The sequence below is a fragment of the Lissotriton vulgaris genome, chromosome 2_1, assembly GCF_964263255.1.
Source record: "Lissotriton vulgaris chromosome 2_1, aLisVul1.2, whole genome shotgun sequence".
In the NCBI taxonomy this organism is placed as follows: domain Eukaryota; kingdom Metazoa; phylum Chordata; class Amphibia; order Caudata; family Salamandridae; genus Lissotriton; species Lissotriton vulgaris.
The window spans coordinates 1,838,191,123-1,838,216,745 of record NC_141687.1 but is presented as its reverse complement, the minus strand read 5'-3'; the positions used below and the strand labels follow the sequence as shown (position 1 = coordinate 1,838,216,745).

Sequence of the window (25,623 nt, the reverse complement as noted above, 5' to 3'; positions counted from 1 at the left end):
ATTACAATCAGACAAATGGGTATTACAAATTATCCAATCTGGTTATTGCCTGGAGCTTACCAACAATCCCTCCAAACATTCCACCAAGAGAACACAAACTGTCTCCAGAACACCTTCACGTATTCCCTTTACTTCTTGATTCCCAAGAAGGACGGATCACTCAGGCCTATTTTGGACCTCAGAATCTTAAACCTCTACATTCATTCCGACCACTTCCATATGGACACTGTACAACAAGTACTTCCACTGCTACAACAGGGCAACTTTATGTCCACTCTGGACTTAAAGAACGTATACTTCCACATCCCCATCCATCCCACTCATCGCAAATATCTAAGATTTGTGGTAGCGGGTCATCACTACCAGTTCAAGTTGCTTCCCTTTGGAATCACCACTGTTCCCAGAATTTTTACAAAATGTCTGGCAGTAGTCGCAGCTCATCTCAGGAGACAAAAAATACATGTATTCCTGTATCTGTACGACTGGCTCATTAATGCCAACTCTCACCAAAGGTGTCTTCAGCACACACAGACTATGCTACAACTGTTACACAGTCTGGGCTTCACAGTCAATCTGTCAAAATCACGTCTGCAGCCCTTCATGTCTCAGACATACATAGGGGGCCACTGTAGATACTCAAAAAGCTTTAGCGTTTCCAACTGTGAACAGAATGCACAATATTCAAAGCCTAGTCTCCCAATTCCAAGTCAACCAATCACTTCCTGCAAGAGTGTTCTTGCAATTGCTAGGATTGATGGCGTCATGCATCACAATAGTCCCACTTGCAAGATTTCAAATGCGTCCCCTTCATGAATGTTTGGCTCGACAGTGGAATCAGTCACAGGGTCAGCTGAAAGATCTTTTGTTGGTGGACGGCCACACCCATCACTCTCTGCAGTGGTGGAATCCACAGAACTTGACCAAGGGGCGGCCATTCATCGACCTGATTCCACTAACGATCCTAACAGCAGACACACCGCTAACAGGTTATGGGAGCAAATCTACATATTCTAACCGTTCAAAGACTGTGGAGTCGGGAACAGAAGCAGCTGCATATCAATCACCTAGCACTGATAGCTTTTCAGACCCACCTCAAGGGGAAAGCTGTCTTGATTCGTACAGACAACATGACGGCAATGTACTATGTACAAAAACGGGGGGAGGGTTGGTGGATACACTCTCTCCAACTGTCACGTCTTTCACACACTATTTGGAGGTGGGCCATTCCTCGAAAGATCTATCTCATGGCAGAACACCTACCAGAAGAAAGCAATCAAATAGCAGACCTTCTCAACAGGCAAAAGCAACAGATACATGAGTGGGAACTTCATCCTCAAGTTCTCCTTCTGTTCTTCCAAATATGGGGGTTTCCGGAAATAGATCTGTTTGTGACTCACCTCAATGCAAAATGCCCAAGCTTCGCCGCCAGGTATCCACATCTAGAAGCCAAAGGCAATGCCCTATGGATAAACTGGTCAGGGAGGTTTGCTTACGCTTTCCCCCCTCTCCCACTCCTTCCGTTAGTAGTTCGGAGGCTCAAGCAAGCATCCCTGATCCTGTTTGCTCCTACTTGGGCTCGACAGCCATGGTTCACAACCCTGCTAAAACGATTGGTAGTACCACATCAAAAGCTACACCTCACGCCTAGCCTCCTCACTCAGAACCATGGAGACATACGGTATCCAAATCTGAAGGAGGTCAATCTTGAGATCTGGCTCCTGAAGTCATAGAGTTTGGTTATCTAAACCTCCCACCAGACTGTATGAACATCACTAAAGAGGCCGGAAGACCTACCAGCAGGGCTTGCTATCCTCCAAAATGCAAAAGATTTGTAATATGCTGCAATAACAACCACAGTAACCCACTTAATGCTTCAGTACAAAACATCATATTTTACTCCATTTACAACGCTCGCATTTAGAGTACACATCTATAAGATTACATCTAGCAGCCATTGCTGCGTATCTGCTGAACAGACAGCATTACTCTTTACAGAGTCCCCGTGATTAAAGCATTCATGGAAGGACTAAAAAGAGTTATTCCACCAAGACTCCCACCAGCACCTGCATGGAACATAAACATTGTCCTTACCAGGTTAATGGGTCCACCATTTGAACCTTTGCACAAATGTGAGCTGCAATTTCTCACATGGAAAGCTTTCCTTTTAGCCATTACATCACTGAGGAGGGATGTATGACGTTACAACGCATACTTTTACTCCGCATACCATTACAACGCGGTATGTACAACGCATACCGTTACAACGCATAGCGCTTTGGGGTGCTGGATAGTGGTAAGTATAATTTACTATTCTAACTCCAGTCCCCGTGGACCCTAGGGAAGGTGTTGGATAGTAAATTAAACTTACCTCTTATCCTAGAGCGCCCCCCAGCGCTATGCGTTGTAATGGTATGCGTTGTAATGCCTGCGTTGTAGTGGTAGTGCGTTGTAAAAAATGCGTTGTAACAGGTGCATACCCTGAGGAGAGTTGGTGAGCTACAGGCATTTTGGATAGAACAATTTTTTCGCTTACATAATGACAAAGTGGTTCTTCGTACCAACCCAAAATTTCTACCAATCATAATTTCTGCCTTTCATTTAAACTAATCTGTAGAGTTGCCCGTATTCGTCCCGCAACCAGATTCAGTGGCAGAAAGAGCCTTTCACATACTAGACGTTAAAAGAGCATTACTTTACTATATTGAAAAGACAAAGCCATTTCGCAAACCAAAGCAACTATTTATTGCTTTTGCACCACCATGTAAAGGCAATGTAATTTCAAAGTCTGGCATTGCAAGATGGATAGTAAAATGTATCCAAATTTGTTATGTTAAATCAAAAGGGATTTTGCCTAGCTCATTCCACATGCAAATTGGGGGCTACTACGGCTTTTTTAGGCAACATTCCCATTTCAGATATCTGCAAAGCTGCAACATTGTCTACTCCACACACATTTACTAAACACTACTGTATAGATGTGTTAGCCAGACAACACGCTAATGTAGGCCAAGCAATACTCAAAACATAATTTCAGACAACTGCAACAGCTACAGGTTAGCCACCGCTTTGGGAGCAACTGTTGTATTGTCAATTCACGGCATCACACGCCTCGAATGGAAAATACTAGTAGACGTCTGTTCTTGGCATGTAGAGCTGTAGTCGCATGCGTCCACCCGCCTCCCCGGGTACCTATACCTGTTGCAGTTACAGTCTTTTAATCCAATACTTATTACATACATAAGCATGGTCATCTCTATATACACTAACTCCATTCTCACCCTGTGACGGCAAACAATCTAACAATGGAGTCGATGCCCATGTGCACTACCACCGAAAGGAAGAGTCACTGGTTCAGTGACTGGAAAGACTTCTTCGAAGAAAAACAAACTGCAAACATCCGGACCCAACACAAGATGTAGATCCATGCACAGCATGTGATTCTACAGCTCTACATGCCAAGAACAGATGTCTACTGGTAAGTAATATTTTCCGTACCGACTGTCTTGAGGTCACCACTACCCTGAGGAGGCGTTCCCTGATGCGCCAATAGCCTAAAGATTACAACTACAACACTTGTATGCCTCTAAGTACAACTTGTGAAGAAGCAATGTTGAGGTTGGTGAATGCCAGGCATACTCCTTAATAAGTGACTAGGATGATCTTGTGACTGGCGGTCTTGCAAAAGTACAGTAGGGTACACCGACCTTGTCTCAAAGGCCCACACTATTGTGCCAGACTGATGCCCTCTTAATGAACTACTGACATTTCCACCTGCATGCATTACCTGGAGGGAAGGAGGTATGAAATTGTGTTTATCACACCCAACATTTTCTTAACTTTGATAAGGTGGTAACCCTCTGGTGACATTATTGTGAATCTGTATTGATGTTCTGAAAGTCCCCAGTTTGAGTAGGATTAAATGCTGGTTTTACAGAGGATGAACACAGAGCCTAAAATACAGATACTGACATTTTGTAAACAGCTGAACATTCATTAGGTTTATGGAAGCTCAAGGACCAAAAGCGGTCTGGTCGATGTGCAATTAAACAATCGCAGAGCTGCTGCATTCCAAGTCCATTCCGGCAGTCCTGCTACAGAATTTGTTGGATGGATACAGGTAAATACCCCTTTTTTACATGGTCACCCCCACTTTTTGCTCTCTAGTACTGATGTTGTTGATTGGTAGTGCACAAGGTCCCTGCTAAACAGGCCCCAGTACCAGTGCTTAAAAGCAAGACAAATGTTCAATTGTAACCCAATTGGCAAGGACTTTAGGACCCCTGCAAGTCCCTGGTAAAACACAGATTTGTCAAATCAAAGAAAACAGTTCATCCTTTGGCAAAACATGTATTGTTTACTACTTACATTTATCCAACATACCACTCAATGCAAAACAAACACAGAAGCAGGAGTATGATTATCATCTCAAAAATAGTGTTCCAACACACAAAAATGGCAATAGAATTTGTAAATATCAATTTATTAAAATAATTTAAAACAATTTATCGTAATAAGAGGCACCACAAAAACTCTAATTACATGTTTCTTATCTATACACAAAACTACTAGTAATTTGCAACTAAAAAGTTGCAGCAAGACTCAATATCAGTAAAATGATAAAACAGATAGAAAAAGAGAGAAAAGAGAGTATTAAAAGACAATACAGTTTGTCATCACAAAACCATATCTGTGTACAAATAGCGTTAGGGCTGGAACTCGATATGTAAGAAGTTTTGCGATATCTAATATGCCAACCCACAAAACGTATTATACATAGAGGCGTTGACGCATTTCGATGGCATTGTTCTGTTTAAACCATCTTTTTCAAGACTGTGAATCTAACTCTCAAATGATATACGTAAAGTCATTCAGTGTAGTACACCTGTATTTTAGGTTTAAAGCATTTTATTGAAAGAGTACAAAGAAAGAGAAAACATTCGAGCAATGGTTACAGTGCTATGTGCCGTGGGGCCAGTCCTAAAGGAGTGCGTAATATCCCAAGTTCTTTTAACAGGGGCCCCTTCGGCTCCGCTCCTGTATGCTCAGTCAAAGATCAAAACACAAAAATGGAGTCATCCCTCTGTACCCCTTCTATTTTTGTACAACTACCCCCCCAACTCCCTCACCCTCCCTTTCCCCTCCCAACCGCTCCCTACCACATCCAAAGCCTTGCTTGCCTCCTGTTTCGTTTCCCTACCACCGCCCATCCTCACCGGAAATGCCCGGTCAGTTGACCGTTAAGCAGTGTGATCCATCGGTGGTGTTAGTCTCAGTAATCTTAGGTACCTTGGGCAGGTGAGCTCTTTGAATTCCGTGGTTAGCAGTGCATGGAATGGTTGCCACAGCTCCTCAAATTGTTCCACCTCCCCAGCCACCATGAGTGATAATTTTTCCATGCCCAAGACATTCCACAGTCTGTGCAGCCAACCCGTAGTGGAGGGGGTGACGGTCGTGCGCCAGTGTATTAGGATGTTTTGAACTGCTGAGCCCAGTGCTATAGCAATTTGCCTACCTCTACGGGATTTCAGTGGGTACATTAAACCGTTTGGAAGACCCAACAGGATGTATTGCCGGGAGGCGGGGCAGCTCTATTTTGAAGTGTGCATCGATCTCATCAATCACCTCTTTCCAATAAGAGTGTAGCAGCGGGCAGTCCCATAAAACATGTGTAAGTGTGCCTATCTGCCCACACGCCCGCCAGCAGGTGTTCTCAACATGTCGATTCATCTCGTGCAGCCGTTCTGGGGTGTAATACCAATTTGTGGATATCTTGGTAAATGTTTCGGTGAGTCCTATATGATATGCAGAATGCCTTGCTCGATACAAAATCTGATCCCACTCTTTATGGCTTAGTGTCCTGCCCAGTTCTCGGTTCCATCGTTCTCTGCCGGGGTTATGAAAGTGGAAGGGGGGAGGCTGCAACAGCCTGTAGAGATCTGTGATTAGTTTCTCGTCTGAAGTGCGTGTTACCAACCATTTTTCGTATGGCAGCAACTTCCTGTCAGCCGACTCTCTCACCTGTGGCTGCTGCGCCCAGTGCCGCACCTGCCAATAGCGCATCCTGTCCGTCTCGGACAACTGATAATCCTCTTTGAGACTCCGAAAGGGGAGGATCCCTTCCGCATCATACAATTGGAAGAGCGCCCTACATCCGGCTATTCGCCAGTGTGTGAAGGCTCCCGGCTCCGTCCCTGGTGTAAAGTCCGGGTTGTCCACTATTGGTGTGAACGGTGAGGGGAACGTGGTGAGGTCATGGACCTTGTTGGTGGCATCAATGTATAAACACTCCTAGGCAATCTTCAATTTATAAAGGTGTATAGACAACTAAACTATAAGTCGGACAGCATTAATATATATTATCTAAAACAGATAACAACGAATAAAAAATGAAAATAGAAAATCAGAATGAATTGTTTTATTTTTATAAAAAGTTAATTAAAAAATCCTCACTCAAGGATTGAAGACAAATCATACATTAACTAAATCTATATATCACAAAAAGACATTTTAATAATAAACCATATAATACTGTGAGTCATAAAATCAGATTGTGGCAGAAAAATTATTCTTTGTTGGTGGCATCCCATACCGTCAACGGGACCCGTGTGACAAAGGACGCGTAAAGGTTAGGAGGGCGGTGTCCCCTACTCAGGAAGGGCACCTCCTGTAGTGGACGGCCCGCAACCGACTGGTCCTGGAATAGCCAGTGCTTGTCCGACTCCCACTTGCTCCACTCCACCAGGTACCATAGCTGCGCTGCTTGGAAATATTTGCGTAAGTCCGGAATACCTAGTCCCCCCGACTCAGGAGCCAGCGTGGAGAGAACTCTCTTTAGCCTCGGTTTGCGGCCTTGCCAGATGAAGCGGGCTAGGTCCGCCTGTGTCTGTTGGATCCACCCCTTGGGCGGTTGGAGCGGAAGTGCCCGGAACAGGTACAGAACCTGGGGTAGGATCGTCATCTTGACCGCTGCCACTCTGCCAAGCCAGGATATCATGCTCTTGCCCCGTCTCCCCAGTTCCTCTTTGATCTTCTTACCCAGAGCCGCATAATTAGCGGTCACCATTGCCGGCAGCGTGGGCGCCAGCAGGATACCCAGGTACTGCACTTGGTGCGACGACCAATGCATGGGGAAGAGCCCCTGCAACTCCGATCTCGTGGCAGCTGTCAAGGAGATGTCCAGTGCAACTGACTTTCCCATGTTCATTCTAAATCCCGCAACCGTTGAGAAAGCCTCCAATTCTCTAATGCACGCGGGAAGTGCACGTCTCGGGTCTTCAAGGGTTAGTATCACATCGTCCGCATAAAGGCTGACCGTGTGATATATCCTCCCATCTTTACGCCGGTCGCGCCTGGGTTCTGGCGTATTCTCTGGGCGAACGGTTCCATATATAGAGCAAAGAGTAGCGGGGACAACGGGCAGCCCTGTCTGGTGCCTCTCTCGATAGTGAACCTCTGGGAGCTACAACCGTTCACCCACACCACCGCTGATGGGAACCTATAGCAGTTGAACACTAAAGAGCGAAATTTCTCTCCTATACCCATTTTCTCCAAAACCCGCTCTAAATAAGGCCAGTGCACCCGGTCGAATGCCTTCTCAGCATCGACTGACAACAGCATTCTCTCCCCAGGGATTCGGGAGGCCTTCTCCAAGATGTGTACCACTCTCTTGGTGTTATCCACCGTCTGTCTCCCAGGCACAAAGCCGGCCTGGTCCGGTTCCACCAGTCCCGGCAGGTGGAGCGCCAGTCTAGCTGCAAGAGTCCCTGTGTACAGTTTGAGGTCAACATTTAGGAGGGAGATCGGTCCATACGAATTACATTGGGTCCGGTCTTTTCCCGGTTTGGGTATGACCGACACCGTGGCTTGTAGGAGATCAGGCAGAATAGCTCCCGGGGTGGAAAATGAGTTAAAAAGCCTAGCGAGAATGGGCGCCAGCGTGGTACTGAACGTTTTATAAAAGAGTGTGGTGTAGCCGTCCGGGCCTGGGGCCTTCCCATGCTTGAGTCTGGAGATGGCTGCAATCACCTCCTCGACCCGGATCTCTCTTTCTAAATACTCTGCTTGCGTCGGTGCCAGAGATGAAAGGGTGACCGTATTCAAATAATCCTCCGTTTCTCGCGTCGCCGGATGGTCCCCTGTGTGTAACTCGGCATAGAATCGGCGGAAGGCCTCAGCTATCTGGGCATCGTCTGTAACCGTCACTCCGTCACCAACCACAATCTCTTTTACCCGATGACATTGGTGTGCCACCCTGAGTTTGTTCGCTAAGAGTCGACCACACCTATCGCCTCCCGTATAATACGGGTGCTTCAGACGCAGCGCCGCATAATCCGCCCTGTCCATGTCCAATGCCGACAGGAGTTTCCTCGCTGCCTTCAACTGCCTCCAGATCCTGGGGGCCCCTGTGCGGTGATGCACCTGGTCAAGTTCCCGGACCTTTTGCGTGAGTTCGTCTCGCTTTTGTCGCCATTCCCTATTTTCTGCCGAGGAGATTGCAATGAATTCTCCCCTCAGGACTGCCTTGAGTGCTGCCCACTGAATCGCCAGCGAGGTGTCTGCGTTGTCGTTGTGAGACTGGTATTCCCTGATCGACTCTATAATGTGTTTCACCACTGTTTTTTTGTGCAAGAGAGTGTCTCTGAGACGCCATACCCCGCGAGAAGCCTGAACCGGTGGCAGAGTGAAGACCCCCGAGACCGGAGCATGGCCCGATAGAGAAAGGACTCCAATCTCAGACGCCGTGGCTAGGCCGCGGGCCGGTCCGGTGACTATAATATGGTCTAGTCTTGCGTATGTCTTGTGTGCATGTGAATAGTAAGAGTAGTCCCTATCTGTGGGGTGAAGTCGGCGCCAAAGATCGTGGAGATCCAGGTCTGCCAATTGGGTCTTCCTTGCCTGCGACAGTTCCCCAGTCTGTGGATAACGTTGAGTTGATCTATCCATAGATGAATCGAACACCATGTTCAGGTCTCCCCCTAGAATGATGTGTCTGTCTGGGGACGCTGTTATATCCACCAGTGCAGAGTTAAGGAAGCGTTCCTGATGTTCGTTCGGGCTGTATATCGTCCCGATGGTAAACGCCAGGGTCCCTAATTTGAACCTATATGCCAAAAGTCTCCCTTTTTGCTCTGCGAATTTGTGTAGAATCTCTCCCCTGAAAGACCTAGATACCAGGATTGCCACTCCTGCTGTTTTGGAAGTGTTCGAGGAAAAGAACTGTGTGGGGAACTTGCGCGATCGCATCCTATGGCAATCACGCGTTAGTAAGTGAGTCTCCTGTAGGAGACAGATATCAGCTTGCGCATCCTCCAATAGAGACAGGACCGCTCTCCTCTTAACTGGGTTGTTGAGCCCTTTGACGTTAAGGGTCACTACTTTAAGGGTCGCCATGAGTGATTAAACCAATGTGGTGGAAGCAATGGGTCAGTATCAGTGAGTGACAGTTCGTGGACCTAATGGACATGGATGCCCCCTTTGGGGCAGCGCAAATGCACCAAGAGCACTGGATGGACCCCCCTCTCCCCTTCCCGCAACCAACTCCCAACCCCACCTCCCTGCAACTCCTCAACAACCCCCTCCACCAACCACCCCTCCAAACTCCCCCATTCCCCCTCCCCTCTCCCAACCCTCCAAAACCCCTGAACGTATTGTCCCAGTCATGCCCCAAGTGGACAAGTCTGTGGTATAGTACCTGAGTGGACGTCCGGCCACGTACTTCTCCCCTCAGCTTACCCCCCCCCCTGTCCCCAAACCTGCAACAACAGCAATGCTATGCCGTTCTCCCCCCGGAGCAATCTTACGCTGTCAGTGCGATGTCACCATTAGCAGCTGAGTCTCTGGATGCTTCCTGAATGGCACTTGCCATGTCGGCTCTGATGGTGGGCGAGCCCGGCCTCCGGGATGCAGCCGACGGCCTGCGCCTCGACACCCTATGCCAGCCGTCGCCGGTGGCTCGCCTCCGTCTTGGTGTGGCGGAATCTTCCTCCTCCACGGTGATCCTTAGTACTTCACATGTCTCCTGCAGTGATCGCAATTGGTGCATCGTGCCTTTGCATTTGAAGATGAGGCGGAAAGGGTGGCCCCATGAGTAGGCTGTCTCGTGCTGGCTCAAAAAATCTGTCGCTATTTTAAATGCTTTGCGTTTCTGGAGAGTGATGGCGGACAGGTCCTGATATAGCGCCACAGGATGACCACGAAAAGCCAGCGAGTGCTTCTTCCGTGCCTGAGCCATAATCCGTTCTTTCAACAGGAAGTCTGGGAGAAAGGCCAGAATGTCCGGTGGCAGGCCGATGCGCGCCTCGGGGGTCCCGCTCTGTGCGCTCTGTCTATACGTATGGGAAAGTCCGTAGCTTCTCCCAGTATGTCTCTGAAGAGGTCCTGTAGATAGCCCGCCACATCTGTGCCCTCCTCCGTTGATGGAATTCCCCGAACCCGTATGTTGTTTCGCCAAGACCTATTTTCCAGGTCTTCATTGTGTGCTTGAAGGTCCAATTGTTGGTCTCTAAGGCGCAGCACTTCTTGCTGTAGTTGCACAAGTTCCTTGTCTTGCCGCTGCGTAGTGTTTTCCACAGTGGCCACTCTCTCCCCCAGGCCGTCCACCTCTCTACGCACTTCGCGCACTTCTCCTGCCGCCTCCTGCTTCAGTGCCTGAAAATCGTTCCCCAGAGTGCCAAAAAGGGATTCCAAAAAGGACCTGGTGACCGGAGGCTCCCCGCCACCTGATAGTGAGCCTCCCGCAGAGCTCGGCGAAGGCTTATTCGTTTCTCCTCTCGTTTGATTTCTGCTGAGCATCTCAGGAAGTGTGCGTTCCCCCCTCTTATTGCTTTTTTGTCCCCCCATCCTGGCTGCGGGGCCACTTCACCTCTCCTGTGCCACCTACTAATTCAGTTCCCAGGGCAAATGCTCCCCTGAAAGCGCCCGCTCTACACCCCTCGTCCCAGTGGGAACCAGTGTGCTCCAGCCGTGTCGCTCCGCTTTATCCTCCACTCAACTAGGCCGCAGCCGTGTTCGTACCTCAGTCTTCGCCGGGGTTGCTAGTTGTTCTGGCTATTTCGGTGCCTCCGGAGTGTCCAACCTTCCTCGCCGTGAGTCCCAAGTTTGGAGGAATCGCTGTGTATCCCGTCCTCCCTCGCTATGTCCGAGGGGGGTCCTTTCGGCCCCTTGTTCCCCTGGGTCTTCTCAGTACGTGGGTCCACCGGGGCTGCGCCGCGGGGAGGTCTGTGTGTTACCCTGCGCCAAATCTCCACGTGTTATCCCCTCCTGTCTCCGGTAGCTCACTTAGGCCGTGTCTTCCACAGGTCCCCTTTTCTACCCCCGATCTTCGCTCTCGGGGGGGCGGGGGGCTGCTGATGAGCTCTCTGGCCCTATCTGTCGCGGGGAGTAGGTGGTAGCGGCCCCTTGGTGCTATGTGCTCTACCGGGTGGCGCCCTCTTTAGCGGACCTCTAAGTCCCCGGGTATTGCCTCTCGTTGCTCGGTTGCCCTTTCCTCCCTCTGGCACTGCAGCGGCTCTTAAGAGAGTCCGGGCTCCTACCTTCGAGCCGTGCGACCCGGCTCCGCTCTGCCGCCAAATCCCAGCTTCCCCGCCGGTCTCTCCTGCTGTAGGCCGCAGCCGCGGCCTCGATTTTGCCTGCTACCGGCCTCCTTGAGTGGCACTTCCTGCCAAGCCGCAAAGTGTCTTCCGGGGGGTCCCGGTTCGCCTCCGTGTCTCGAGGGCCACCTCCTCACCTTTCGGAGCACCCCTGGCTGAGGTCGGCACTACTTCGGGCTCCCTCGTCGCTCCCGGCCGTTTCCCGGTTCCTGTCCCTCTCTGCTCCCGACTTCGGAGCTCACCGCACACTGCACTCGCACCTGGATAAACGTGTCCGGAGCGTCTCCTGGGGCAGTTCCGACTCCGGGCTCGGCTGCAGCGGCCCCTCGGTCTCGCCTTCCACGCCGGTGGCGCCTCCTCGCACTCCCGCTGAGACCCCTCTGGTGTAGGTCGCAGCCGCGGCCTCGATTTGGGTTATGGCAGACTGCCAGGGGGAAGGCCTCCCGCAGGGTCATCCGGCGTTTCTCGGGCTACCTTCAGCTGTGTCCGCGGGTCTCCGGACCACTTCTCCACATCACAGTGCGTCGCAGCCGGAGGATCCCTCTGTCTCTGGGTCCCACTGCACTCTAGGCCGTATCTCGGCTACAGACCCTCGCCGCTCCCGACTCCGGAGCCCGTTCTGCACCACTCCCGGTCCAAGGTGTTTCCGGGGCCAATTCCAGCTCCGGGTTCAGCTCGGCAGACTCTGTCACCTCTCCCGTCGCTGTTTAGCACCAGCGGGGGGAGAACAAGCTGTTTTTAAGGCCTGGGGCCTGGACGGGTTCGGGAGCCTCGGGCAAAAGCGTCTTCCTACTCCGCCATCTTGGCCACGCCCCCCGTACACCTGTATTTTACAAAGAATATAGTTATTAAAAATTGATATTATAAACCAACTTAATGTAAATTATTTCTGAACAGAGAGAGATTGACCATTTGTAAACATTTGTAAAAAAAAATCTATATGTAAAAAGTTATTTTCCTTTAAATTCCATGTTCCATAAGTCTCAATTTAAATGTGACCGTCATACATAAGTGGTAGTGGTATGTATAATTTCATGTAGTGGGCACAGTCACTGTTGAAATGGCTTTGTGAACTAAAAAAGCAGCGCCACGGAATACTGAAAAGTTCACCCGGAGTCTTGCTTGTGGAATACGTGCAAGGGTTTGTTTTAAAACTAGGCTTTGAGAAGTTGTTCAACACCTTTGCACTGGTGCACAAACGGGGCTAATCATTTTAAATATTACTTACATATAGACAAAGGACTTTCGCAACCAACAATGGGCCACGGACAACAGTTTGGGAAACGCTGCTCTAGGTAGATTAGTGAAATGTAAGGGACAAGAGAAACTTTTTGTGATCAAATCTGCTGGTGGGTGCCTAGATTCGGAAGTCCAGATGACAAATATAACTAAATAGGACCCATGTCGTCGACCAAGAAGATATCGTTCTCTTGTTCCCATGTCTGTGGTGTGTTAAGGATTATGCTGCACCCTTGGCCACTTCTTTTAGGTAGGTGAAATATATTTCCACCTAACAGCTCTGCAGCTATACTTTGAATCCGGTGGCAGAATGTATAATTAAAGAATAATCCGCCCAACAAATTGTTCGTATTGCAGTTCTCGAGGCTGAGCATCAGAGCTGTGTCCTCTCTGAAAAGTATAGAAAAGCTTATGCCCATGTGCGACTATGGAAGGGAACCCTGTCTCTCAGCCCGTTCCCTGGAGAGTGTATGATACTTAACTACCAAAGGCATCTTTGAGACCGTACCATGCACGTTTCTAAATGGAGTGCCAGATACTCTTCAAGTCTGACAGGAAGTGCAACTGGAATGTGGGAACAGCAGCCTGTTAGATTTTGAAGCTTCACAATCCACAACCACATGCCCCTTACGTGGGTTTGTCCATCTGTTTAAATATTTTAGTTCTGAAGCTAAGATTGTAAATCATCCTATTCCAGAGTATGCCTTGCCATGAACATGGAAGTGCTCCCATTCCTCTAAATTTTACAAGGTTTGGAAATGCAGGGAATCCCATGGTACTATCCATGCCCTTGCCGACCAAAAGTATGCTGAGAAACAGTATTGCTGTCACTCTCTAGGACATCTGTCTGATGCCTAAGCCCTCCAGCACCTTGAACTTAAAATGAGAAGACGTACTCTGCTTTGAAGTCCGACTCCTTTCCTGAATCCAGGCCTGATCCTACAGATATCTAGGGAGGCTCAGCGTGTTCTCTTGAACTCAACTGTAATGCTTGACTTGATGTTATAGGAATGAAAAATGCATTCTATATGCATTTGCAAGTACCTGGGCGCTGGGGATACACTATCATTATGCACATCTTCCTTTCACTGCCCAACTAAAGGTTCACCGACAGAAGTCCCAGACATGGTGGATGACTTTGTCCACTATGGGTCCTCTTAGGATAGGACAAAGGCTTGTTTTTAAGTTGTTAGTAAGCATTGGCATGTCTGTCTCGGGGTGCTGATGTACCTCATGATAGCTAAGGAATGGGGTGATAAAGAGCAGAGTAGAGAATAGCACATGGTAGGGTGGCACTCCTACCCTTTTTCAGGCCCTCAGATATTATAGGATGTTCTGAAGTATACAAAAAAGGGATGGGTGAAATGCTTGGATTAATCTGAGCCACTGGTAATTACTTGGGCCTCATCTTAGACTGTCATTCCCCAACCATTTGACAATCAGTCTTGGCCCTGCTCCAGTAGGAACAATCCGGCCTGAACTGCCAGACCACGCCCTCCCAGCCGTTGGTCTCAGGTGCACCGGCTTGACAGTTTGGACTGGACTGTTCGTATTGGAGCAGGGCCAAGACTGAATTGGCTGTGGATGAGTCCAAACTGAAGTGGCATGGGGTGCAAAATAACAGTGGACTTGGATGCAGTCCAGGAATTCACATAGTAAGGAGCTATCCCAGCCTTAACACCCCCCAAATGTAGTAATATCTAGAATGGAATTGATTCTGAATGTGAACTCCTCTCTCTTGGGGTCAGGTAAGGCAAAAAATAAACATAGCAAAGAATACAAATCTATTTGCTTGAAAAGTCTGCAGTCATAACTTTAAAGTTCCCTCTTGAATCCTAAGGTGAAACTGATGTGAAGTGTTCAGCCACACCGATAGTGACTCAAAGCAGAAGAGGTCAGCAAAATTGGAATCCGGGAACTGTACTGAAGTATCCACTCCTGTACCTACATAGTTTGTGGCAATTTAACTAGTATGGGCAGACCCTCCCGTACATGCTTTGGTAATTTCATCAGCAAGGCTGGTGTGCAATGAAGGATGAGAGCTGGTTTTACAGGGTGGTGGTTGTGACTGTTCCGAGGAGCTCGGGAACAAGTAATAGAGTTTTCTCGGTTGTGGTGTTGGCCCATGGAGATGAAGTGGAGATTTCTTAAGTATGGTACTTTCCCAAATGGATTGAAACGTCAAGGAAACGGGGGATTTCCCCACCTCCAGCACGTCGTTGTTTGTTTGGAAACCTTCTCGGTAGTGAGGATCCCTTAGGTGGGCTGTTCCCCTGGACTGCATCACTATTGATAGGAGCAGATTACAGCATTTTAGCTGTCTTGCGCTGTGCTGTTTTTCCTCTTTTTTGCACTGTGGCATTATAAAGTGTCAGCGGTGTCACACTGACTCCCTTATCCACCCAACAGAGCTGACCTAAGCCTCTGGAGGCGCCAGGGAGAAGTGATCTAGCTAACATCCCGTGATGTTACCACCTTTTACTGTCACATGTCGAGGTGCTCCCTTCTGTAGTTGCTACATATATATTTGTCTGTCTCTCTCTACTCCCTCCCTTTCCCCCAGTAGAGGACATCTCACTGCTATACAATATTGGCTGCCTCGTCCTTCAAAGCAGTGCTACTCAACAAAGAATTCTGCACAAAAGCAAAACGTCCTATTACATTTCTTCCTAAGAACAGGCTGATGAAAACATTAGACAAAATACTCCTCATGTACTCAGCAGAGCACAGTTAATCACATGGGAATCTGTCAATTTGCTGCCTATTGCACTGGGCAACTATGCAAAGCTACCAAGTGCTCCGTGACGCATTAGACAAACACCCCACACACATCCATTTCTTACAAAACGCAGCCTATCTACGAACACTAGCCACTCTGGCAACATCTGCATTTCAAACAAGGACTGTGGTCTCTCTCTCTCTCTCCCCCCCTCCCTCTCCCTCTCTCGCTCTCTCTCCCTCCTTCAAACATCCAATATACTATTTATCGTACAGTTTCTCTGCATTGCAGCGATCTTGTTGCTTTTCCCACCCGCAAAAGAGGAAAATAGATATGAATTGGGTCAGAAAAACAACACATTACCCTGCTTTGTCACTCGACACCCATCCTAGACCACAGTCCTAACCTCCTCTTAAATTTAATAAAATGAATGCAGAACTTAGTCAAGACGTCAGTGGTACACCAGCAGTCCTCTCAATGCCTTCTATTCTGGTACTCTATTCTTGTAAGTAATTATTCTGCCTACTTGTGTTTGTTTTCAGGGCGTCCTAAATGTCAACAAGCACCGAGCGCAGATGGAAGCTTTCGTGCGTCTTGAGGGAGCAAGCAGCAAAGAATCAGGTAACTTGCAGAAGGGTCAGTGTTTGTGCGGCTTCAGAAGTGCAACTTTTAACTCATTTTCCAAAATGTGTGCGATGAAAAACAACATCCAAAGAAACTGCAGTCTGGAGGTCAGTACTTCTTCACATTGGTTGAGACGGGAATTTCCAATCTGTTTTCCAGTACCTGCTGGTGCATTGTATTTATTTGCCGATTTTTAGAACTGTTACCTGAGGTGGTACATAACCTTTTTGGTTGCTGGGAAATGCAATTACTTTACAAAAATGTTGGCGAAGTTATGGACTAAGATGTCGCTATAAAAAGTAATTTAGTAACCTTTATAAAAGTGTTGTCCTCCTGCATCCAATCTTCACTCACCACTTGCTTTTTTGAACATACCAACTCGTATATTAGATAATTAAAGTTATTGACGGTTTATTACTGAACCTTTGACTCATTTTTGATGCCATTTGGACGTTGTCAGTTTCACCGTAGCATTAACCAATCTTTAACATTGGTGACTGCATGCATTACATGTGAGTGAACTGCCTTTCATCCTCCGGTAAGAAAGAAGGTGTTGCTGGAGTATTGATGCTATGGAAGATATCATTCGTGTTGTAATCTTTGTGGTCACTAGCAGTACATAGGTGAACCATGGTTTCTTTTAGATCATTGTAACTACTGAATTTCAATGCCTTTTAGGTCTGTAATCGCAACCATTGAATGCATTTAAATGAATTTTTGTTTTTTAAGGGATTTTATTTTTTGTCTATTGATTATTAACTGACTTTAGTAGCCATTTATATTGCCATGAAAAATATGTTTTCGATTAAGTTATATTGCTTGATTGTAATATACTTGAGTTCATTTTGCTTCACACACCTGCACGTTTGGCTTTGGGTAAGGGTGTGACCTTTGGTGCCACCTATTGATTTGCCCGTAAGGCCTTTGGTGCAGGAAATGGCCAATGGCCATGCTTTGTAGCTAGCCAACCTCCCACAGAGCCATCAAGGTACATCCTTCAGCCATGTGCAGTGAGCTCTGTCTCAGGGTATTTGGCCCGCCCTGTCCCCAGTCACCTCGCACACTCATGGTCAACACATTTATAAAGTTCTATAACCTATAGGAATCAACGCATAATAAAGAAAGATGACAGACACTCACTTTACTTTAGTATACTGAAACCCTCATGGCTGTAATCAATTTCTTAAGGGTGTTCCAGAGTTGGTGGATTCTCCAGCCTAAGAGCAACACACCTTGGGTCAACCAGCGTAAGCTCACAGCCACTTCATAAACCTTATTTATGAAAGTGGGTAAATTGGATTTTAGATAATAAGGAAGGTGGCTCCATGTTGCTATAAGGGCTAGAGCCAATGCCTAAAATGTGATCTTTATTGCTTCCAGCTATCAGTGTAGGTTTCTCAAATTTTCTTTGACCTTCTATAGGACCTCTGTGTGTTTTTAATAACGTGTACATCTGTCCAGGAACCTGTATGCTTCATTTGTAAATCATGAAGTGATTCCTGAATCCTGTGTCAAATAAAAATATGTATATATATTTTTGTCAGGAATGAATGACAGGTATTTACTACCCCTCCCGTATGTGTCCTGTTCTCTTCTCTTTTAAGGAAGTGTTCATCTTGCACCCACATTACATGCTTCCCCAATTTTATTTTTCAGAATAAGGTTTGTGAACCTAGAGAGAGAGGATTTACTGAACGCCATTGGCTGGCAATTTACAGGACAAGCAAGCTGTCTTTCTACCTCAGCATCTTACTTTTGACATCTTTTCAGTGAAAAGGGTATTTTATATGCCTCTGGTGGTGCCCAGCCCCGCCTGTGGATGGGGTTTCCCTATCCTGCGTCTATATGGTGTGAGAAGTTGGCCTGATATATGATGCTCACTAGTTCATGTGATCACCTTGTATCAGTCCAAACAACCCTTATGGTGATTGGTTGTAAGTCAACCTTATAGACCAGCTATCCTAATGGTAGCATGGACAAAGCAGTCTTAGGCTAAACTCTTTTGGCATGTGAAGCCAGCTGTTTTACCACATATAACCCCTTGAATACCAAATGAAAGGACACCACACAGGTAGTTATGAAAATAAACAAGATATTTATTAACTAACAAACACCTCTGAACTCTTTATGAGATCAGAGGGCTAAGCACATGACAAGACTCTTAAGAAAAATACGTTTTTGTTGCACAATTACAATGTTGCCCTAGGGGCACAACAAACCATATACTAAGTAAGTGGAATGTGAAAGTCGATAGAAGGAATGGAACTGTCCAGAGGCTGTAGGATCGCTGGGACTACACTACCCTAACTTTAGGAACACGTGTGCAGAGTGTGAACTCACACGCGAGAAGCGTAACAACGTCTATGGACAGTACAGTTCAAGTAAAAGGTGAGTACGGACAATCCTGACTAGTTAGGACTAAAACGACTGTGGAACTGGACACTAGGAGAGTCAATCTACCCTTGAGCACCGAAATGCTCTTGTTACCTCACCCACAGGCTGCGGGTGCATAGGTGCGAAGTCGTGTCGGGTTCCGGCGTTGAAGTCTATGGAGCCTGGAAGAAAAGAAAGCTGCAGGCGACCAGGAGGAAGATGTCCGGTGTGATCCAAGGGTGGATCAGTGAAGAGGAGAACCTGAAAGTAGAGGGGACAATGTTTAAAGTCACTAGCCAGTGACTGGAGTGGAATCAGGAGTGGAACCAGATGTCGTCGTCGCGATCAGGTGAAGAGTGGAGGCTTGTCTCTGCAGCCACGTGGTCCAGGAGGTGTCTTCGACGACCAGGATGGAGGCACGAGCTGTCCCACACAGGCTCTCGCTGTCAGCGGTGTCGGATCCGGATTCAGAGTCAACAGGCCTTGGCAAAGGAAACCCACGCGGTGAGTGGAAACGGCGTCTGGAGTGGACCAGGAGGGTCCGGGCTGCTTCTCCTTTGCAGGGAAGCAGGGGCCAGTCTGGAGCAACCAGACCAGCAGATTGGATTTCAAGGTTCGTCGTCTAGGAGGTCACTAGCCAGCCGGCAAGTGACCAGACAACGCTTCGAGCAGCAAACAGGCAGAAGGGCCCCACACAGATCTCGTGGATGCTGGAGGGCTGGTCTTCGGTGCAGGATCTGCTCGGGGTCGGGGCTCCTCAGTCCCCAAAGCACTTGGTCGAGGTTACCTCAGGAGTCGTGCTGGAGCGAAGGGCTGCTTCTTCCAAGATGGTCGGTCCCACGTGTCTCGTCGCACCCACGGATCTCAGCTGTGCTGCAGATGTAGGTAGAGGTCGGAGAGGTCTGGGAGTCCGGGTCTCGTCGGGCTCCGAAGTCTGGATCCACGAGGGCAGACGACAAAGGAAAGCCGCTGGACGCTGATGGTGCCTGCTTGTGCAGGGTGGACACTCCTTGCCCACACGGGAGATTTCTTCAGTCTTCTTGGCAGAAAGTCGAAGTCCAGAGTTTCTTCTTGTAGAGTTTCAGTTCAGGATTAATCTAACTCGGAATGGGACCAGCTCCTACCTTTATCCTGCTAAAGGGGGCTGTACTACAACTAGGTCCCTCCTATGGGTGGGACCAGGAAGGGGGTGTTTACACCCCCGATCCTTTGTCCGGTCTTGCGCCAGAGCTGGGGCTGGAGAGCCCCAGGAACTGGTTTAGACCGGTGTATGCACAGGGACACCTTGTGTGCCCCAGGCATGTCTCATTCCTTTCAGCCCTGTCCTACTCAATACACAAAATCCTGTCTGGGGTGGTGCTAGCACCTCCCAAGGCAGGAAACCCTTTGTCCAAGCCTCCCTCGCTGGAAGGACTTCCAGCAGTAGGAGGTCAGACTTGTGTCTGTGGTGGCAGCATCCATTTTGTGATGCTGAGGCTCGGGTTAACTTTAACCGGGGTTCACAGTTAGGTACATGTCGTGCCCCTCTAGAAGGGTGGAATGCTACCCCCGTCGCCAGAATTGGCGAGGGGGTAGTATTCCAATTCGTATGACACCTTACTCGACATGTTTTGATAATGCTATGCCAAAGTTAGCAATAACCGCAAGGATTATAATGCACTTAAGAGTATATGGTATAGCGTTATCATGGAAACAGCTAAAGGACTTGGTTCTGAAAGATGCAGACAGGCACAGCTCATGCCAGAGCACTATCTCACATAATTCCAAGCACTCTGCCTCCAGGATTGGTAAGGCCTGCCATAGGAGTGACTTATAGGAGTATATGTGTCCATTTTAGGGTTAGATATAGAGATACTATATTTAAAGCAAAGGGTGTTTACACCACCTTGCCCAGCTGATTGATCAGCCAGTTGTGTCAGATTTCGATGGCCAGCCAGGGGTGGCATAATACATGCTGCAGCCCCTGGTAGGCCCTGGGTGCACCTATGCCCTGGGTACCTAAGGTACACTGTACAGGGGCGGATAAGGTGACTCAGTATCCAATTAGATATGTACCTATAGTACATGGAATCCATTTTACAAAGAGAGCAGTGGGCCTGGGGTCCTGAATAGCAGCGCCCCAGCCCAACTAAGTCGAAAAACCAGCTAAACACCAGGCAAAAAGTTGGGGGCAACCATAGTCCGATATCCACTTTCCTACATAATCCCACCCCCCCTCCCCCCAAACGAAAGGAGATAAGGCTATCCTTGACCAGGTAAGCCTATATTGCCTGAGTGGCCATATGAGGTGGTATATGCACTGGCATGGTTACCCCCTGCCTCATGGTCCACTAAGCAATCCCTCACCCGAAGGGTATCTGAGGGTCTCCACCATAGGGAATCTCTACCTGTGGTGTGTTTTGGCAAAGTAAAAGGCTGGTGTTGGGATGGAGTACTGAAGTGAGACTCCACTAATGTTGGGCTTAACTTCCTCCAATTATTGGGGCCCTGGTGTGGTTTGATCTGAAGATTTATTCCCACCCTTCTCTTGAGGCTTGGTTGATTCTTTCTTTTGGTCGCCACCCTGGTTCTTAGGCCTAATTTTGGTCCTGACCCATTTGTCTGCCCTCTTACCCAATTCTTGTGGAGAGGTCAGATCAGAGTCTACCAGGTGCTGGTGTAATAACTGGTTCTGACAATTATTTAAGACTTGCTCTCTCATAATAAGATTATACAATCCTGTGAAGTCAGTAACTTTACTTCCTAGTAGCCAGCCGTCTAGAGCCTTAGTGGCACAATCAACAAAGTCAGTCCAATCCTGAGCCTGAGTTTTCTGGGTGTCTCTGAACATTAACCTGTACTGTTCAGTTGTTACGCCAAACCCATCAATCAGTGCATTTTTCAGGACTTGGTAATCATTAGCATCCTCATCTCTAACAGTGAGGAGCTTATCTCTTCCTTTACCTTCAAAGGAGAGCCACAAGATAGCTGCCCACTGACTCTGGGGTACCTGCTGTACTTTGCAGGCTCTCTCCAAAGCAGTCATCTATTTGTGGATGTCATCCCCTACCTTAAAGGGAGGCACTATCTTACTCAGGTTTCTGTTATCAAAACTCCTGTCTTTATCTCTAGGGATAATGTTGCTGCCACCAGTGGAATCTAATCCACTCAATTTCTGCTCTCTGGCAAAGGCTAGTTTCTCTTTGCCAAGGGCAAGTTCTTCCCCCTCAATCCTCAGATGCACTTCCCTCATCTTAGCTTCATTCTCTCTTCTCTGAGAGAAGATGCCTGAGAGACATGGGTGTGAATAGATCTGTTAGAGACTCTGGAGTGAGACCTAACTAGTCTATTCCCAAGGTTAGGCCTGCTTGAGGATGGGTCTTGCCCCCCCCCCTCCCCCCCAGTTCCATTCTCATGCATGCTTAAGTTGGCCCTGGTAAGTCTGCTGACTCTAACCTGACCATGATTTACCTCTCCATCAGATGAGTCTCCATCTTCCTCTACTTCTTCAGTTTCAGGGAGATTAGAGTCCTCCTCTACTGGGGGTATGTTTCCTTCTGTAAGATCAGATGGGCCTGGGTTAGAAGCCCTTCTTGCATCATATGTCTCTAAGAGACCTATCAGAAAAGGAATGGTAGGGTTTGAACCCTGTTTTAGTTTCCTGGAGGTACACACTTGTCTCATCTCCTGGAAACTAAGGGCTGCATATCTTGAAATGACCTGTGGAGGGTCAACTGCCACAAGGGGAGCCACTGTGTTCTCTCCTGTGGTAGACATGCTTTCTAGTGAGGTGTAAGTGGTGCACTTACCTACACTATGGGTTTTCCTACTGATCCCTTGCTAAGAGTTGTAGTCAGGGTGTGCTACTCCCTTTCTACTACAACACCTGGTTCAGTAGAACTCAGAGTATTTCTAAGCTTTGTTATATGTACCTTTGGTACCTTATGTGATCTTTCAAATTATATCTCAAGATTATATTTGGTAAAAACAACGGCAAGCTCAAATCCCAACCGATGCACACCAATGTGAGAAGTTGGCCTGATATATGATGCTCACTAGTTCTAGTGATCACCTTGTATCAGTCCAAACAACCATTATGGTGATTGGTTGTAAGTCAACCTTATAGAGCAGCTATCCTAATGGTAGCATGGACAAAGCAGTCTTAGGCTAAACTCTTTTGGCATGTGAAGCCAGCTGTTTTACCACATATAACCCCTTGAATACCAAATGAAAGGACACCACACAGGTAGTTATTAAGGGTGGGCGTAGTTCGCGGAGTGCGGCTACGCGAAGCGAAGCTGTTCTCGCACCCCGCGAGCTTGCGTAGTAGCTTGCTGGTCCCGTTCGTGAGCCGTTTTTCTTGCTCGGGAGCGCGTAGTGCGTGTTCGGGGCGCTGTCTGCGTGTTCGGGGGAATGTAGCATGCGACCTTACCCATGTGGTGGGCTATGGGCGCGGCCATCTTGTGTTTTCAATTGTCCCGCCCGCGTCCCCTACTTCCTCTTCCGGGTCGCGAATAACGCGTTCGCGCGGTGCACTTCTTGTTCGGGATCCCAACTACTTGTTCACACTGACAAAGTGCGTGTTCGAGTGAAATCTCGTGCAAACTTACCCACGTGGTCGCGATGGGCGCAGCCATCTTGTTTTTCACACTCTATGCTATGGTTCTGGGCCTAGTTTTCTATCCACCTTATATCTCTTCAATCCTTACCTATTTGCACAGTTTTCTTACTTTTTTTACTTCTCATCTATCTCTCTCTGTCCCTAAGTTTATATTTTGCATTTTATTTCTACTTTTCCACCTTTTTTTAGCTTTTCTACTGTTTTATTTTACTTCTTTATTTAAGCTCCTACTTCTTCCCCCTAACTTTTTTTCCTTTTGTTCTAACTTTCCTTTTTCACCTCCACCTCCACCCCAGAACCATGGCAAAGGGGAGCAGCAGAACCGGCTCGAAGGGCAAGGCGCCTGCGCCCAAGAGCCGGCTGCCTTGCGGCAGAATGCGACCTGCAGGGGTGCAGGCCCGGAATCTTTTCGGGGAGGCGGAGGTGGCCGCCCTGGTTTTTTTCATCCAGCGCCACCTCCCCTTGACCTTGGCAGCAGGCGGCAGGCCAGGGTCCGGTTACCTGCCAGAGGAGCGTCACCGCCGGTGGGCGAAGGTGCGCCGGGCAGTCTACCGTCGCTCAGAAATCCGGCGCACCCACCAGCAGCTGGTCCACCGGTGGGCAGACATTCTGGACAGGGAGCAGGACCTGTTAGACCTGATAGGTGTCGAAGTCGTGGGGCTTGGTGAGTAGCTAGTAATATTAATAATTTAATATATATTATAGTAGTATAAGTATTGTGTATAATTCTTGGATGAATAAGTAACACGGTTACTGGTGCGCTTAGTTACATTGCAGATCAATTCCGTCTCAAATTCTTCTGTTATTGTATGACACAGGTGCTGCTCGCCACTTCTCTTACTGGTTTGTAACTTAGCGCTAGCTTGGGCTGCTGATTATTGATGTTAGAGTTTTTAGAGAACTGAAGTTAGTTGATGCTATTGCTAGAGTCTAGTCCCATTGTCCTTTAGTGAAATAGTGGTGGATGGATAGTATTACTTCATATTTTTTAACTGTCTGCATGATGCCTCCTGTCACTGAATGCTTAGTTAGTTCTTATTTACCCCACCCCTCCATAGAACCGGTTTGAGTTTGTTTACTGAGTGGTAGGCTTAGCACAGCAATAGCATGGTCAGGTGAGTCAGTAGCAGTTCTGACGCAAGCAACCAACAATTATGTGTATGTACAAATGTATGCATGTGTCCTCCATCTCATCATCTATGCATGTTTGCGGGCAAAAATAACATTGAAATGCCGACTTACTGAACAATTGGCCCGTCTGGATTCTTGAATAGGTGGTGTAGGTCAGGTGGTACTGGCTTCGTTAGTATTCTGCAATCAGAATGTTTATGGCACATTTGATTAGTGTTCTATAAGTAGACGGTCTGTGGATCTTGCAAGCCAGTAGTCATTTATACTTCGAAGTCAATTTTATTGGAATTGTTGTTCCCTAAAATGTTTGAGAGGATTTTTGAATGAGGTCTTTGTTTCACAGCACTTAATGTTTCTCTTTCTTTATTATTTCTTACATGATCAGCACCACCCAAGGGCAAGAAGACGGGGTCCGAGTTGGCGGGACAACCACAGGAGGAGCGCTCCTCTACCGCGGATCCTGCTGCTGGCCCCAGTAAGTCCTACAGTGCTTATATTATTAACAATTATATTTCCCTAACTTTTTAACGCACCTTATTTTTTCCAACTTATTAATCCTCCTTCGTAATTCAATGTTAGCAAAACCTTCTTTGGTCTTAAATTTGTTTTCCAAATTTTGCGTAACTATCCAATGCCATCCCTGATTTTCAGTTCCTTCAAGCTGCCTCTGCCCCAAGACTCTCTGTGCTACTACTATTAGACTGTGTGTAGCTAAGCTTGCCCTGTTGGCCACTCTTTAGTTAAGGTATTCTTTTGAATAAAGCTGTGATAGAATAGCTGTAGCCACTGGGTCCACTCCTGTCTTTTGTGTTGTCCTCTGTAATCTCCAGTCTTTGTCAATTCCCACCAACAAAAATGCACAACCAGATGTTTGCCCACTAATTTTTGTTCAGTTGGTATACTTCTACTACTGTTGTGGTTATTATTCTCTCTCTGCACATACACATACAGAAGTATGCACTAGAAAATAGGATGTTGTTGATGTTGGTGATAGGGAGGTTGGACCTTACACCCTGGTCACAGAACTCAGTCAGAAGAACCCATAATCCAATGACCGTCTAGTCTACCTACCTAAGTGTCTCGGTCATAGTCATTTGTCCCACTCCCGACCCCCACACGAAGGTAGTTAGATATATACCCAATGATTTTAATACACAACCCACGCCAGAACAGAAGAAGACCCTTTCGCTCACTCACTCGTTTCAGTCTACAGCACACCAGACACTGAAAATATACCACAGAGTCTACGTGCAAGTTCAAAAACTTTATTTTTTTAATAACAAGCTTTGTATTGTTGTAACTTGTAAGTATTTCCATGAAAAACATCCTGCTCCACCATGCAAAATGAA

General features: G+C 47.6%; 1 protein-coding gene across 1 annotated transcript in view; it reads left to right on the top strand.

Moving 5' to 3' along the window:
* The window catches only part of DIS3L (DIS3 like exosome 3'-5' exoribonuclease), a 408,581-nt gene that overhangs the window by 94,975 nt on the left and 287,983 nt on the right, over positions 1 to 25,623 (top strand). Inside the window, exon 6 of the mRNA XM_086957989.1 lies at positions 16,089 to 16,167. Within this exon, the coding sequence (XP_086814115.1) occupies positions 16,089 to 16,167 (79 nt within the window). The remainder of the gene's footprint in view (positions 1 to 16,088; positions 16,168 to 25,623) is intronic.